General features: G+C 43.1%; 1 protein-coding gene across 7 annotated transcripts in view; it reads right to left on the reverse strand.

Moving 5' to 3' along the window:
- Positions 1-3,519: 3,519 nt before the first annotated feature.
- Positions 3,520-15,176, reverse strand: part of DTNB (dystrobrevin beta) — a 356,870-nt gene continuing 345,213 nt past the window's right edge. For 3 of the 7 annotated variants that reach the window (XM_043986583.1, XM_043986580.1, XM_043986581.1), the window contains 2 exons: positions 7,881-7,916; positions 3,522-5,517 (listed from right to left, as the gene is read on the reverse strand). In XM_043986583.1, coding sequence (XP_043842518.1) covers positions 7,912-7,916 — 5 coding nt within the window. In that variant the 3' untranslated portion in view covers positions 3,522-5,517; positions 7,881-7,911. Of the gene's footprint in view, positions 5,518-7,880; positions 7,917-15,176 lie in introns of all 7 variants that reach the window. The other 4 variants (XM_043986585.1, XM_043986582.1, XM_043986584.1 and 1 more) reach the window with 2 other exon arrangements.

Here is a 15,176-nt window from a genome sequence, read left to right on the forward strand (position 1 = left end):
CAACTCCCAACCTCACTCAGGCTGGAAGTGCATGGTCCCAGTCCCAGTGCCACTCTGATTGGCATGGGAACTTGGACTAGTTTCATTTTTCAACCTGTACCCATTTGTCTTTCCTAAGGCAACTTGTGAACTTTCCCCCTTGCCCCCATTCCTGAGTGCTCATGCTGAACATAGTGTGGAACCTAATTGGTTTATCAGGCTTCAATCTTGACCATTAAGGCTCTATGTACAGTAGGACTTGAAGAAACATCTCATAACCTCCCTGCCTTTAATCCATATTTTAGTATTTCCCCCCTGGTTTGCTTCATAAATGTAAACATAGAAATCATAGTCACTTAATCCTCTGAAAGACCCTACTTTCTGTGGAAAAACAAATATATTATTTTCTTATTGTGGAGATTTACATTTTAAATTTTTGAGGGAGGCAAGTGACTTGCCCAGGGTCATATAGCTAGTAGGTGTCTGAGGCAAGATTCGGACTCAGGTCCTCCTGACTCCAGGGCCTATACACTATGCATTATGCCCTATGCCACCTAGCTGCCCCCAGAGATAGAAATGTTTTAGCAATGAAAAGCACTCACCATTTAAAATGCCTTTTTGGGGCAGATGTCCATTTTTAGCTAATCATTTCTAACAGTGCCCAACCATGGGTGTGCCACCTAGAGTTGGAGGGAAGGTATTTCTTGCTATGAGAGTGTTGTGGTTCAGCTGAATGGAGGCATCAATTCTCCCAGGTTAGACGCAGTAGGCTGTGATGTATCATCCCAGGCCCTGGGATTATGGAGCCTCTGATATCTACAACAGGGCATGGAATATCAAATTTAGCATCTGTACCCTCCCTATCTTTGAATAATATTTGTCATGTAAATTGGCATGCTGGCAAGTATAGGGAACTTATGGGTGGAGGAAATTCCTACTACTAATGCAGGCTTGCACCTTTCCTGCAACTGATATTCTTAGAGAGTTGCTTACAAGATTGATTGGTTGTGCCTTACCAAGGATCACATGGCCAAAGAGGTGTCAGAGGGAGGACTAGATCTCAGGTCTTTCTGACTTTGAGGCCAGTTCTTTATCCATTATGACACACCTTCTCTGACAGAGGCAAAACATCCCCTTCTAACACAAGCAAAATAACATCATCGACTTACTAAGGCTCTGGATCCCTGTACTGCTTACACTCAGCTAAGTAGACTAAGCTTTAGAAAGCCTTTTAAGAGCAGCAAATGGAGGTCTCTATGGTATACCCATTGCTGAGCAGAGGCATTTAGTCAATGTCTGCTGAACTAAATGTTGAATTAACGTCTGGCGTATAAAGAGGTACTTAGGTTATCTGCACCAGCTCAAGCCTGTTGTGTCCAGGATTCTTAGGCACACAAGTTTTCCCAGTGATGTGATGTTGGCACTCCCTTCTCTTTCCTTTTTCCTCTTGTAGATAGTTCCTTATCCTGGCCCTTCCCTGCCTGACTGGCTAGAATCCTTCCACTTTCTCAGGGGTGTGGCTGGAGGTGAGGGTAAGGGGTCTTATTTTTACAACTCTGGTATATTACTTATTCACCTGAGGACCCACCTTTCCCTACACAGCACAGACAGCATCAGCTGCATATAGATTACAGCTTTGTCTAATTACAGGCATAAAGAGAACATCTGTGTGGACTGTTAGGGAAGGTTTCCTTTAACCCGGACTGAACTGCCTGTTAGCTGAACCTCTTCTTGTCCAGAGGCTCATCTGATACCCAAATAGGCTCAACCAGGTAAGTGATTGCTTTGAAGCCACTCTTACCTGTGGAAACAAAAGCCTTCCCACAGCAAAGAGAGCAGCAGGTATGAGAAGGTCCACAGCCATTCTCCAGGCAGGTATGACTTAAAATCATAGCCTCTAAGAGATGGAAGGGGCGTTAGTCATCATTCAGTCCAATTCAGAACTGAGTAGGAACGCACGTTTCCAGTATACCCAACAAATGGTTAAAAAGCTCCACCAAAGGGGGCGGCTAGGTGGTGCAGTGGATAAAGCACCGACCCTGGATTCAGGAGGACCTGAGTTCAAATTTGGCCTCAGATACTTGACACTTACTAGCTGTGTGACCCTGGGCAAGTCACTTAACCCCCATTGCCCCCCCCCAAAAAAAAAAACCAACTCCACCAGAAAGTGATAGGGAGCAACCTTCTAAGGTAGTTCATTTCAGTTTTGGATGGCTCTAATTGAATTAAGACCTAACACCCGCTCTCCTGTAATGGATAACTTATCAGTGATTATGTGGCAGGGAATAAGTAAGGAGGGGCAGCAGCTTTCATCTGAGTCTATATCTATGGTTGCAAAACTGACCAGCTGGGAAGGCTGTCAGAACAAATGCAAGCACAGGAAGAAGCCAGAGTACCCCCAGGGTATGGGTGACCAGCATGACAATAACCAACATAATTGACACATACAGTGCTTTCAGGTCTGCAAAGTGTTGTGCACATTGTCACCAGGAAAACTCTCCCTAGAAAAGGATGATTTATTGGATTGTACCACGACATAAAAGAAATGAGGAGAATGTGGCACAGTAGAAAGAATCTGAGAACCTGGGTTCAAATCCCGGATCTGCTAACCTGTGACCTTGGGCGAATCACAAGCTCTCTCTCTGGCCCTTAATTTGTGGCCTGGAGACCATGTCAAACAAGAAACAGTGGAAGTAGCTGGAGAGAAGACTTGGTGGGGAAGGGAATAACAACTGGATAGCTGTCTTCGAGTAATTGAAGAGCTATCATAGAGAAGAGATATTGATCTTGTTCTTCTTGGCACCAGATGGCACACCCGGGAGCAGCTATCAGGGGCTGCAGAGAGGCAGATTTGTAAGGACCAAATCAAATGATACTCAGTAAAGCTTTTTGTAACCCTTAAAGTGCTATATTAATGTGAGTGCTTATTGTTGGAGGAAAAATCTCTGAATAATTAAGAGCTCTCCAAGAGTAAGATGGGTAACTTCAGGTGGTCATAGGTTCCTTCAGTGGGGATCTTCAACCAGAGGATATATGGAAGGGATGTTATAGAAGTGATCCAATCTTTGGATGGATTGGCTTGGATGACCTTTAATGTCAGATGCCCTTCTGACACTGAGATACTGTGAAATTGGTGTTTATTTGTCAAAACACCACTGGGGCCATTTCTCGCTTATCATTAGGGCTTTCAGCAAATGCTCTAAGGCCAATAGTGTGGACAAAGTCAGTGCTACTCAGGTCCAAATTAGGTATTTAAATGATCTGAAAACAATTAGTAAGGAGGCTTATGTTTTCAATCCCCATAAGAACTGGGATAAGAATGCACTCTAGGATCGGCTAAAGGGATGCCATCATGTGACAACACCTTATATTCATATAACATCTTATACATTGCCAAGCATTTTCCCATTCATCAGCTCCTTTGACTCAATCAATAACCCTTTGAGGTAGACAAGAAAGTTATCAGCTTCCATTTTATGTTGGAGGAAACTTCACCTTGTCAATTCACTGTCTTTCCCAGACCTGGTTTGAAGAGGAAGAGGGGCAGCTAGAGTTTAGGGTCATTTTGTGAGGATTATGCCCTCTGCTGCTACTCTACAGGTATCCTGAAAAAAATTAAAGCCATGTGCTGATATAGGCCATGGGCTTAAGGTATAGGTCTGTGGGAAGAACTACTCCCCTTACCTAAAGTGTTATAAGATAAATTAGTCTGGAAATAAAAGAAATTAATCAGTAATTTATATAAAAATTATAAAATATAGTCTACCACATCACTTGCCTCATACTTCCCCACTGACCCCTGCTGTGTTAGCCTTGGGACACTCATAAATGTAGGAAGGAGTACTGCTTTTCTTAGGGCTGGTCGATGTTTTTGAGCCTTTGATGCTGAGTGCGTTGTTTCTTGCTCATGGCCTGCCACACACTTCCACTCGTATCCCCATCACTGGAAGAAAAGTGGGCAAAAATAGCTTCCTATGGGTAAGCAGAGGGCAAAACCCTTAATGTTTCTGGAGATCTCAGGCAACTTTGCAGACTAGGTGACCTTGTAATGACCAGAGTAGGCCTCAGAGATAACCATTTGAGGCCTGATATGCTCCACAGCTCCATAGCCTTCTGGCTCTCTCTCACATGGTTCAGGACTCTTCAGGGCCTGAGTCACAGTGAGGGGGATGCTGTGCTTTCCTGAGCATGTGCCGTTTGATTTAGAATTTCAGAGGCCCTAAGCCCCAAGAAAGGAGTTATCCCCCTTGTCTCCCATTTTCCTTCTTGCCTCTTAACAACAAATACAGCTTTTTGTGACCCTTTTCTCTTCACCTCCAGGTCTCCAAGAAATGTTAAAGGTCTCAACCTTAAAATATCTATGATTTCCATTCCTAGGTTCCTTTTAGGGTAATGGCAAAGGAAAGATGACAGGGTGGACGGGGATGTCAACAATCTGTTGTCCATAAGTATTTCTGTTCCTGCCCTGACAGATCCTACTTGTTTCCATAGGAAACCATTTGTAGCCACTAGGCCCAATTCACAGGCCTTTGTGGGCTCTATTCAGGCAGAGGCTGGAGGTCAGCTGAGGCAGAGAGAATGCTGGGAGCCAGCTGTGGAGTCAGTTACTTCATTCCAGCCACTGCCCTTTATAAATATTTATAGCAGCTTCCCTTCTAAAAATAACACACTGGAGCCCAAAAAGGAGAAAAGCAAAAAGAAAAAAAAATCACCAAGAATCAGGGCTGATGACTATGTATGCCAAGGAGCTATTTAAGCACAATGAAAGGCAGAGGATGGCTTCACCAAATGGCCTCCGGGGAAAAGCCAGCAGGGCCCTTGCTCCCCTCCACATCCTCCCTGGTCTACGATGCAATGGCTTGTAATTCCTGGTGTAGGAAAGGACTTTATGGTTTGGACTCTGCGGGGGCTACAGCAATGTGCTCTTTCTTTCCCTAGGTTACAGAGCATGCAATGTCAAATGTAGCGGAAACCCAACAGTGAGAGCCAAGAGTCTATTTTTAGCATGTGGCCTGGGTATGGGTGTCTATAAGCTGAGTATGGGCCTGAAGCTTCCTTTGTGTGATAGAAGAAAACTGGCTGGTGTTTTTTTAAAGGTCAAAGGTCATGTGGGAAAACCATGTCCCCCGCCCTGGGAAATCACCCACATTTTGGCGGCAAGTCAGAAAGAAACCCAGGTCACTGACACAGGATTAGTGCTTTTGTTTTTCCTTTTTTTCTTTCTTTTCTTTTTAAACCTCCTGGGAAATCCCTCGTTGCAGAGATGAGACCATGCCCCGAGGGGAGTGGTGATGATGCTAGTACATGCAGGAATCTGAGAGGGAAGGGCCCACCATTAGGACCCTCTGGCAGTCCCTCCCCTCCTCCCATCATCATTGGCTCCCCTTGTCCTGGCGCTGTGGGGACAGGCAGACTGCAGGCTTGGTCCAGGTGTGCACTGGAAAGATGATGGATGGGAAGATGCCTCTGGGGGAAGGCTCTGCCTTCATCATGTCGATGCCAGCTTGCTCCATTGTCCTCTGAGTCTGCAGGACAGATCTAGTAAAAAGAGATATACATTCTTTCTTGCAATGGTTTCTGGGCAAATGCTTTGTAGGGCTTGATATCAAGGGAGTAATCTATGTAGGTCCCAGGCTGCTGAGATCTTTATCTTAAAAGTTTAGAGTATCTTGAGATGGGTTGGGCAGAATTATTTCTGGCTCTCTTCTGAGCCTGGGGAACACTGTTTCCTTGGGGCATGTGGGGAGGGGTGGGGACAGGCAGGGAGTGTCCTTTGGGGCACCTTTAAAGGTCATGTTTGGGCTTCAGGTACAGGGCATCTTTCCAAGGAAGGGATAAGGCCAGAGACGCGAGGTCTCTCTGTCTGTACAACAGTGGTCAGCTTGGATGCCTCCCAGCTCTGTGAGTCTATGGGATGGAAGGTATCAAATGGAGTCTACTAAAGATACTGAGACAAAAGGGGTGGGGGTGGGGGTGGGGGTGGGGGTGGGAGAGGAAGGGCTTTCCCTCCCTAATGAACATACTTTTGAAATGAACAAACTATGGTATACAAGATTCTTTTACAAATCCTAGCAGACAGAGGGGTTGGAGGGGAGCAGGTCCCTTGGGCTGAGATTCTGTCCTACCTCATCACTTGTGGAAAGCCCACTCCCCTGGGGATCAAGACACTTTGACTAATCCCTGCTCTGCAACCTGCTGGCTGTGTGACCACAGACAAGTCACCTCATGAGAAATATGAGCCTCTGTCTGCTCCTCTTTAGCATCCGTGAGGTCTTTCTCACCTCTAGGAGTCTACATATTCTCCTCTGCTCCTTAGGGAAGTCAGTATTATTATTCCCAAATTGTCAGTGGGAAAAGTAAGGGAGGACTTGGTCAAAGAGAGTGAATGTATAGAGAAGCGACTAGGAGTCCATGAGGCTCAGCAGAAGAAATAGCTAAGCTGATTCTTTTCCATCTAAATAGTCCTTGCTGTAGAGCTAGGCTTTGTGAGATGTCATCGCATAAGGATTAGAGTAGAGGAGCCAGTGAAAGGGGAGAGGGTCAGGAACAGAATTAGAGTCTGACCCACAATAGGAAAAAAAAGTCACTGGAGAGTTTGTGATTGCAATACTATCCCCCTCCCATGCTCCTCCAAGATCCCAGGTGTTCACTGGTTATAGTTTTGGGGGCTGAGCAATTCTTTCCTTATCCAGTTGCGGTGGCTCTGACAACTGGACTGGAAGACTTGAGCAATTGGCCTTGAAAATCTGTAACCCAGAAAGATGATTGTTTGGGGTGGGGGGGCAAGGAGAAAATAACATGGCTACCCTGAAGAACCTGTGATTCAGGAATGATTCCTCTGTTCACTGTTCCCTGGCAGTGTAAGCTGATCCCACCCTTCTTTTGCTTGAGTTAAACAAACATGAAGTTGTATCATTTGGAAGAAGGAACTAGAGTTGAGGTCTTTAGTTTAAAATGAAGAAAGGATGAGCCTGGGGAAGAATGAGACTATCTTACAGGGTAGTCAAGCATTTCTCCCATAGCCTATGTAGGAATCTGTAGTTTCACATTTTTCTAGGGGGTTGGGCAGTACAAGAGTGGTCTGACACTTGTGGACACTAGCAAGTAGGCTGACATGGGGATTTGTGCCACTTGCTTTTGCAGACAGAGTCTGACCCTGGACAGCTTCCTGTCAGCCTGTGGTACAGGGATTTGTGGCCAAGTTAATGCTCCAGGATTAGATCCTAAGGAGAGAACAGGAGAGATGGTCTAGGTTTTTTTTTTTTGTTTGTTTGTTTTTAGGCAGGGGGAAGGAGGAGAAATTGTGGAGGGAAAAGGTATTGCTGTCAAAAGTGGCCTGGGAGGGGCAGCTAGGTGGCACAGTGGATAGAGCACCGGCCCTGGAGTCAGGAGTACTTGGGTTCAAATCCGGCCTCAGACACTTAACACTTACTAGCTGTGTGACCCTGGGCAAGTCACTTGACCCCAATTGCCTCACTAAAAAAAAAAAAAAAAAGTGGCCTGGGAGAATGGGAAGATGTGCAGCTACATCCTTTTACACTCCACCACTGGGTACAGAAATTGACAGCTGCTTTTAAGCCAGTGATTTCTCTGATTTGCTAACCTCTTTCCAACTCAATTCCCTAAAATAACAACTTCTCACACAGCACAAGCTACACTTAGAGTACAGTTCCTAAAGTGTACTGGTTTTGGAATATGGGATAATGGGGTTAGGTTGACAGGTTCTGGAGAGAAGTGAGACCTTTTCTCATTCAGCACGGACCTGGCCAGTATAGTGTATTTTGTGAACACGAAAGGAAGGAAACTCAACCTCACTTAAGGAATGGAGAGGTGGGAGAAATATGAGCAAAGAAAGAAAGAGGGATGGGAAAAGACAGAGAGCAAGGCTAGCCCAAACTCACTTGTGCTGCCTCTTGGTCCAGGATCCCTTGGCTAACCTGTATAGCAGAGACAGAAAAAAATAGATTTAGGTCACATTTAGGCTTCCCACCCAAAAGTAAGCTTTTCAGAGGCTACTTACCCTATCCTCATGATTTCTAAATTTATTTTGGGCCCCTCTAACTCTTACTACAGGGTAGAGACTAGTAAGGCCTGTGGTCCTTAATTGCAACGGCAATGGGCACTAAACAAAATGCCCACATAAAGAAATGCCAAGCCAGGGACAAAAATCAGCAGGAAATGAATCTCTGACAGACATACACATATAACTTAGTGAATGCCAACAAAGCACTAATAATCTGCCTCTAAAAATGAATGAGATGAAATTGACCTGAACAGTGCTGTTGATTTTTTTTTGCTGCTTTTGTACTTTGCTTAAAATGTAAAACTGTAACTGTACCCACCCTAGAAGCTTCTAATATTGCCTCGGGGCCTGAGACATTCAAGTATGGTTTCTAGCCTAGTCCGATTACCTCTGCCTACTTGCCATGAGAGGCAGTATGCCTTAGAGAAAGGATGCTGGACTTGGTGCCAGGTGAGACCTGGGCTTCAACCCCATCTCCATAACCCTGGGCAAGCTGCTTGGATTCTCTCTTAGGTTCTTCATCTGTAAAATGGGGATAAAATGCCCGTAGTCCTTCTCTTATGGGGCTGTACGGCTAAAACAAGATAATATGTGTGAAATGCTTCACACATATACATAAAGTGTAAAATGGTATAGATGTCAGTTATTACCAAATGCTCAGTGTCTTTTAAACAGCAAACTGAATTCCTAGCATCCAACTGCTTAGACAGCAGGTGAAAACAATACCAGTATCTTTGTTACAAGAGAAGGTTTGATGTGCTGGTGGTCCATATCAGGAAATGGTATAAAAATGGCATAAAAAACAAAGGGCATCAACAAAACAAAAACAAAAATGGCGAGAGTTGACATTTATAGAGTGCTTTATCCTTACAAAACACATGATATGGTTGAGGTCATGTGATCTTCATCATTTTACAGATGAGAAAATGAAGACTTGGCCAAGTGAATGGACTCTTGAGGGTCCCACAAGCTAGTGAATGGCAGAGCCAGGACTGTGGCCTCCATTCCACTTGGGGTCTTCTGGCTCCAAGTCAACTGTTCCTTCTCCTACATCACAGCTCCTTTACAGGATAATCAAGGGAAAGATTTAAGGGGGGGCAGGAATGCATTGTGAGCATCTGGAAAAGCAGAGATAAAATGAGGCTCCCAGGGTAATTTGGGTGGAGCTTGGGATGACTAATTTTTAACTGAGGGACATGGGAATACCATTTGCCACCCCCAAAGCTATTTTGGGATCAGGTTAGTGGATGCAATGTAGGGAGAAGATATAGATGAAGCAGAAACACCCTGAAGGATGGAGCATTACTGGGCAGAGTTGGAAGGGGGTCTAAGATGGGCAAGAATATAGCAGGGAAGTTGGAGAGTCATTGAATATTTTATATGTGGTCCTTTTTGGTCTCATTCTTGCATTGAGTAGGACAAAACTGTCTCACTGAGACAAGTTGTATGTGATTTTATCTGAAAGAATTGATACCATTTTCATTTCATTCATTTTTATTCGATATTATTGATCTTAGTATCTCAAACCAGAGGTAAGTACTTAATACTTTATCAGCTCTAGAAGCTTCATGTAAAAAAAGGGCTGATCTCAGGACTATATCCAAATCTAATGAGCTTTTATTATAAGAGTGAACCATTAATTTTGGTTTCAGGGCCACATTTCAAATCCTATGAAATTTTGCACGTCACAAACTTATGGCCCACCTCAATCTCCTTTTATCATAACCTCATCTAAACTCCTGTTCCATGGGCAGACACTTTCCAAACCTCCCCCAGGAGGAAGTAGACCCAGGCATCTAGAGACAGAAATTCTGTACACATGGAAAAGCAAGTGGTGAAAAACAGAGTAGATGAGGCATAAAGATCAAGAAGGACCTGAGGCTAGTAGACACAGGTCAGGGGCAACTATACCTGTTGTTGCTGTTGTCTCCATGGTGCAGCACTGGTTTTAGTTGTTTGTAGAGGGCTGGGACCCTTCACTGAGTAGCCACTGCTTTCTCTGTGGCCCATCCACCCACTGCCATGGTTTTAACAAATTATGGGTTGCTAAAGAGGGAATTAAATCACTGCCAATTGTACCTCATTCTCTGTGGCCACCCCTTGGATAAAACAATTTCATCAGTCCCTAGTCCTCTATCATGATACTCATCAACCATAATGGTACTCTAGGCTGTTTGGCTTAGGGAAAATAGCTTAGTGGGGCAAGACTGCCATTTTTCTCAATACTACTGTAACATATACAATCTAAGAGAAGTTTAAGATCAAGAGTAGACCCCAAGGGGAATTACAGCCAGGCCTACTCTTGTAGGATGGTGATTACATGGAATGCTAAGCCCCTAGGGTAGTCTTCCCTAGTGGCAAAGTCATGAGTACATAGAGGAAACCAGGATGATTACCAGGCATTTCAAAGCTTCTGTCTGCAGGCTGTTTAAATGCTACAAATGGGAGGAGCTATGTGAATTGGCAGGTTTCCTTGGAAAAATCCCCGCCCTAGGGCATGTTAGGGGCAGCTAGGTAGGTGACCCAGTGGATACAGTGCTGGGCCTGAAGGCAGGAAGACTCATTTTCCTCAGTTCACATCTGGCCTCAGACACTTACTAGTTATGTGACCATGGGCAAGCCACTTAACCCTATTTGCCTCAGTTCCTCATCTGTAAAATGAGCTGGAGAAGGAAATGACAAATCACTCCAGTATCTCTGCCAAGAAAACCCTAAATGAGGTCATGAAGAGTTGGACATGACAGAAACAACTAAACAACAACAAAAAGGGTGTGTTGATAGAGAAATTGAGATGCAGGGAATAGAATAACCACAATTTGTTATTGTTTTCTTCTCTAGCTCATTTTACAGGTGAGGAAACTGAGGCAAACAGGGTTAAAGGACTTGCCCAGGGTCACACAGCTTATAAGTGTCTGAGGCCAGATTTGAACTGAGGAAGAGGAGTCTTCCTGACTCTAGGCCTAGCACTCTATCCACTGTGCCACCCACCTAGCTGCCCCATTTGTGCTAGGACCCAGGGACAAGGCACACTTATTTGACATACAGAATGACATGGTTTTCCAAAAAAATGGAAAAAAGGATGTATAGTGGAGGAAGAGGTAGTTTGAGTATGAATAGAGTCTATGGGAAATGGGTACTGTTGTATGGGAAGGGAGCTACATGGAGAAAGAAAAGGAAGACCACACCTTTACAGAGAGGAAGAGCACATTTACAACAATGGGGTCTGATCCATGGTACTGCTGTATTTACATGTTGGTATATCTTTGTGTCTGTGTGTTTGCACTTCACCTCTTTGCTTTACCCTAACAGAAATCTAGCTCTTCTCTTGAAGGCTGCCCTCTCCTATTGAGGCTTCACTTTCATGTTCCTGATTCTACGGCCAAATGAAGGTAAGTACCTGCTACCATTTCTAGACCACTGAATCAATATACTGTTTTTCACTTTTCATTTGCCATCAATCGATGCCATCCTCTTCAAAGCGTCGTTAACTGTGGTCTATTGTCCCCCATGATCCATTTCCACCTTTTTAGAAGCTTGAGCACCTAGCCCATGTTCTTCCTTTTCTCCCTATCCTCTGGATTACATGAAGCAACTTAAAGTCCATATATATATATATATATATATATATATATATATATATATATATACACATATATATATATATATTTTGTGTGTGTGTGAGGCAATTGGGGTTAAGTGACTTGCCCAGGGTCACACAGCTAGTAAGTGTCAAGTGCCTGAGGCCGGATTTGAACTCAGGTCCTCCTTAATCCAGGGCCAGTGCTCTATCCACTGCACCACCTAGCTGACAACCTTCAGTCTCTTTGATTTCAAAGTTCTCTTTTCTCCTTGACTCCCCAAACTCTTATCTCCACTCTATAATGGTCACTCCAAAGCACATGTGCTATAATCTGAAACTCAGGGTCACAAAACTATGGGCTATGTTCTTCCTCCAAATACAATCTCTTTATCAGTCATCAATCTCATTGTTCTCAACTGTTCTTCCTGAGTCTTTCTATTACTCAGTAGTAATTTTGCCCTGTATATTAGCTGGCTCCTAGTTACAAGACTATTTTCTCACTCCAGATTCCAAGATGGATTACTTCAATATTGTCCTCATCACATGAATCCTCAAACTATTATCATCCCCTCTCCATTACACTTTTTCTTTTCTTCTTGTAAGACTGCCAAGTGCTACTAAGGAAGGCGCAAAATTACTCAGTCTCGACCTATTAGAGATCACTGTTGTCCACTTTTAAGTCGGCATTCTCTTCCACTTGTCAACTTTAAAGTTAATTTCCTATTGTATCTCTAGTATTCCCTGTTATGGCTCTTCCATACCCATTCCCAGATCTCTAATTCTCCCTTCACCATCTCCATTTTAGCAAATGATCATCCCTCCTATTGTGATAATGAGGTTTATAATATGGCTGATCTGGAATGGAGATGAAGGTCAGTGGAACTGAAGAAATTAAGGAACTCTTAAGTCATGTTACCATCCTTCCATTATCTTTATTTTCTGCCTTATTTCTTCTCCATCCCTCCTTACCATTTTTTTGTCTTACATACTTACCTTTTAAAATTAATCCTGCAGTTATTTCCTTTGAAGGGCAGCACACTACTGTTTTCTTGCTGCATTATATAGTAGCACTAGTTTTTTAGGATGATGCCCTCATTTTAAATTTTTTTTCTTTGATGTATGTGGACATATGTGTGGATATGTTTGTGTTAGCCCCTAGAGAAAGCAGCTTCTGGTTTCTCTAGTTTGGCAAAGATGGTGGTGTTGTTTTGTTCCTCTTCCTAGTGGTCACGTAAGGGGTAGGGATGAAAATGTATTGGCATTGTGGTGACTATTTGAAATCTTTGGCCTGAAGCTGAAGGCTCCTACATCAGGTCTTATTGAATGAAAAAGGAGGAAGATATTCTTATTTTTGTTTTCTGGCCAGCCTGGAAAGAAAGAAATCAGACTCTAAACAAGCAATTAGGTTATGTGCCTATGGTTTGTGAAGCAGGAATAGAATCCGGGTCAGAAGAATGTGATGTGGTTGTTTTTTTATGAGTCCTACGTCAAAAGAATCAAAAGAAGTGGGTGTGAATGATAGTGGAGCACTAGTGTTCAATAAGTGAATAGTCAGATATGATAGGTAGCCAAAAAGAAGGCAATGTGCTTTTAATGCACTTAAGATAGGACTAGTATCCAGAATAAAGAAATTGCTTATCCTACTGTGCTCTTGCCTGGTCAGAGCACATTTGAAGAATTACGTTTGGTTCAGGGTATCACATTACAGGAAAGATTGTGCTAAACTTGAGTGTGTCCAGAGACAGGCCAGTTTATTGAATGGTCTGGAGATCATGCAATACAAGCACAGTTTGAAAGAATAAGGAATTAAAAAAATGAAGAATAAAGGATTTTTTTAACTTGAAAAAGAGGCTCGCGGGTGGGTATATGTCTTCAAATACTGTATTTCAAGGGCTCTCATGTGTAAGGAGGGGCAGGCAGGTGGCAAAGTGGATAGAATGCTGGAAGACTCCTCATCCTGAGTTAAAATCTGGCCTCAGAAACTCACTAGCTGTGTGGCCCTGGGCAAGTCACTTCATCCTGTTTGCTTCAGTTTCCTGATCTGTAAAATGAGCTGGAGAAAGAAATGGCAAATCACTCTTGTATCTTTACCAAGAAAACCCCAAATGGGGTCATGAAGAGTCAGGCTGAAGTGATTGAACAACAACATGTGTAAAAGAGGAATTATACTTGTTTTGCTTGGTTCTACAGTTCAGAACTAGGACTACTGGGTGGAGACTGTGTAGAGATAGAGTTTGGCTTGATGTGCGGAAAAACTTACTAATAGTTGTTATCCCAAAGTGGGATGATCTGACACAGGAGGAAGTGGGTTATTCCTCACCTGAGATTCTCAAGTGAAGGCTGGATGGCTATTTGTTGAGGATATTATAGAGGTGATTCTTCACCAGGATAGTCTGGACTACATGGTCTCTGAGATTTTGTCACTTTCTAATTTCTATATGTCTATATAAATTGAGGTATATAGAAAGAAACACTGTATTCAACTAAATTGCATTAGCATCTTGGTTATTTTACTGACTTTCTCTAACACCCATTCTCCCTATGTCCCAACTCTCTCTCCTTCCTTCCTTCCTTCCTTCCTTCCCTTCTTTCTCTCTCTTATTCACTTAGGATGTATATGTACATATACACATACACACACACACACACATAAACATATATATAGCTATATTTTATGGCAAATATGTATCTAGAAATATCATAATGATTTGTTGTGGGGTGGGGGTGCCCAACATCCAAGCATAGAAAAGGGGCCTTGTGTAGCTAAAGTACTTGCATCGAAGAATAATAAATTAACTCGAGTACCCAAGACACAAACCCAAGAAAGAGTTGCCTGTCTCTGAGTTCACAACCTTGTTATGCTTCAGAATGATCCCAGGACAGCCAAAAAATGCCATGCACCACACTGCAAAGGGTGCTCTAACAGCAACACTGCATAATTGGATTCAATACCATGAAAATGTGGTAGGCCCTTTAAATAAACAACCTTGGGGAGGCAGCAGGCCAGGCAAAAAAGGGTAATGCTAGAGAAATGGGGGCTGCCAGTTCTAGTTGTTCTGGTTGTATAGAGAAAGAAGAGAAAAGAACATTTTAGGCAGAGTTGTTCCTTCAAGCACTGTTTCTTGCCTGGAGTCATTTCTTGATGGCTGCTACTAGCCTCTTGAGAATTCTATGTAGTGGTTAGTCTACTCTTTGAAAGAGTAGATAAACTGCTAGGACTGTAGTGAAGAGACAGGTTCGAATTGTTTCAGATGCTTATTAGCTGTGTGAGCACAGGTAAGTCACTTAATCTATCAAATTCTCAGCTTTCTCATATGTAAAATGGAGATAAAAATACTTGTCTAAGGGTGATAGTCAATTGAATCAATTAATCACACAAACTCCCTACTTAAAGTAATTAACAGGACACTTAGCCCTTATATCAGGTGAGAACATCTCGAATGAATCAATGAATCAATGACATTAAACTAATATATATCCAATCATACCTTGTCTTCTATAAAACAGCAAGCCAGTTCAAAACCCAGTATTTTGGTGTCTGGCAGGAGAGAGCAAAGAATAGTTCTAGCCAAGCCCCTGTTAGGAAATCACATC

The sequence above is a fragment of the Dromiciops gliroides genome, chromosome 2, assembly GCF_019393635.1.
Source record: "Dromiciops gliroides isolate mDroGli1 chromosome 2, mDroGli1.pri, whole genome shotgun sequence".
Taxonomy (NCBI): Eukaryota; Metazoa; Chordata; class Mammalia; order Microbiotheria; family Microbiotheriidae; genus Dromiciops; species Dromiciops gliroides.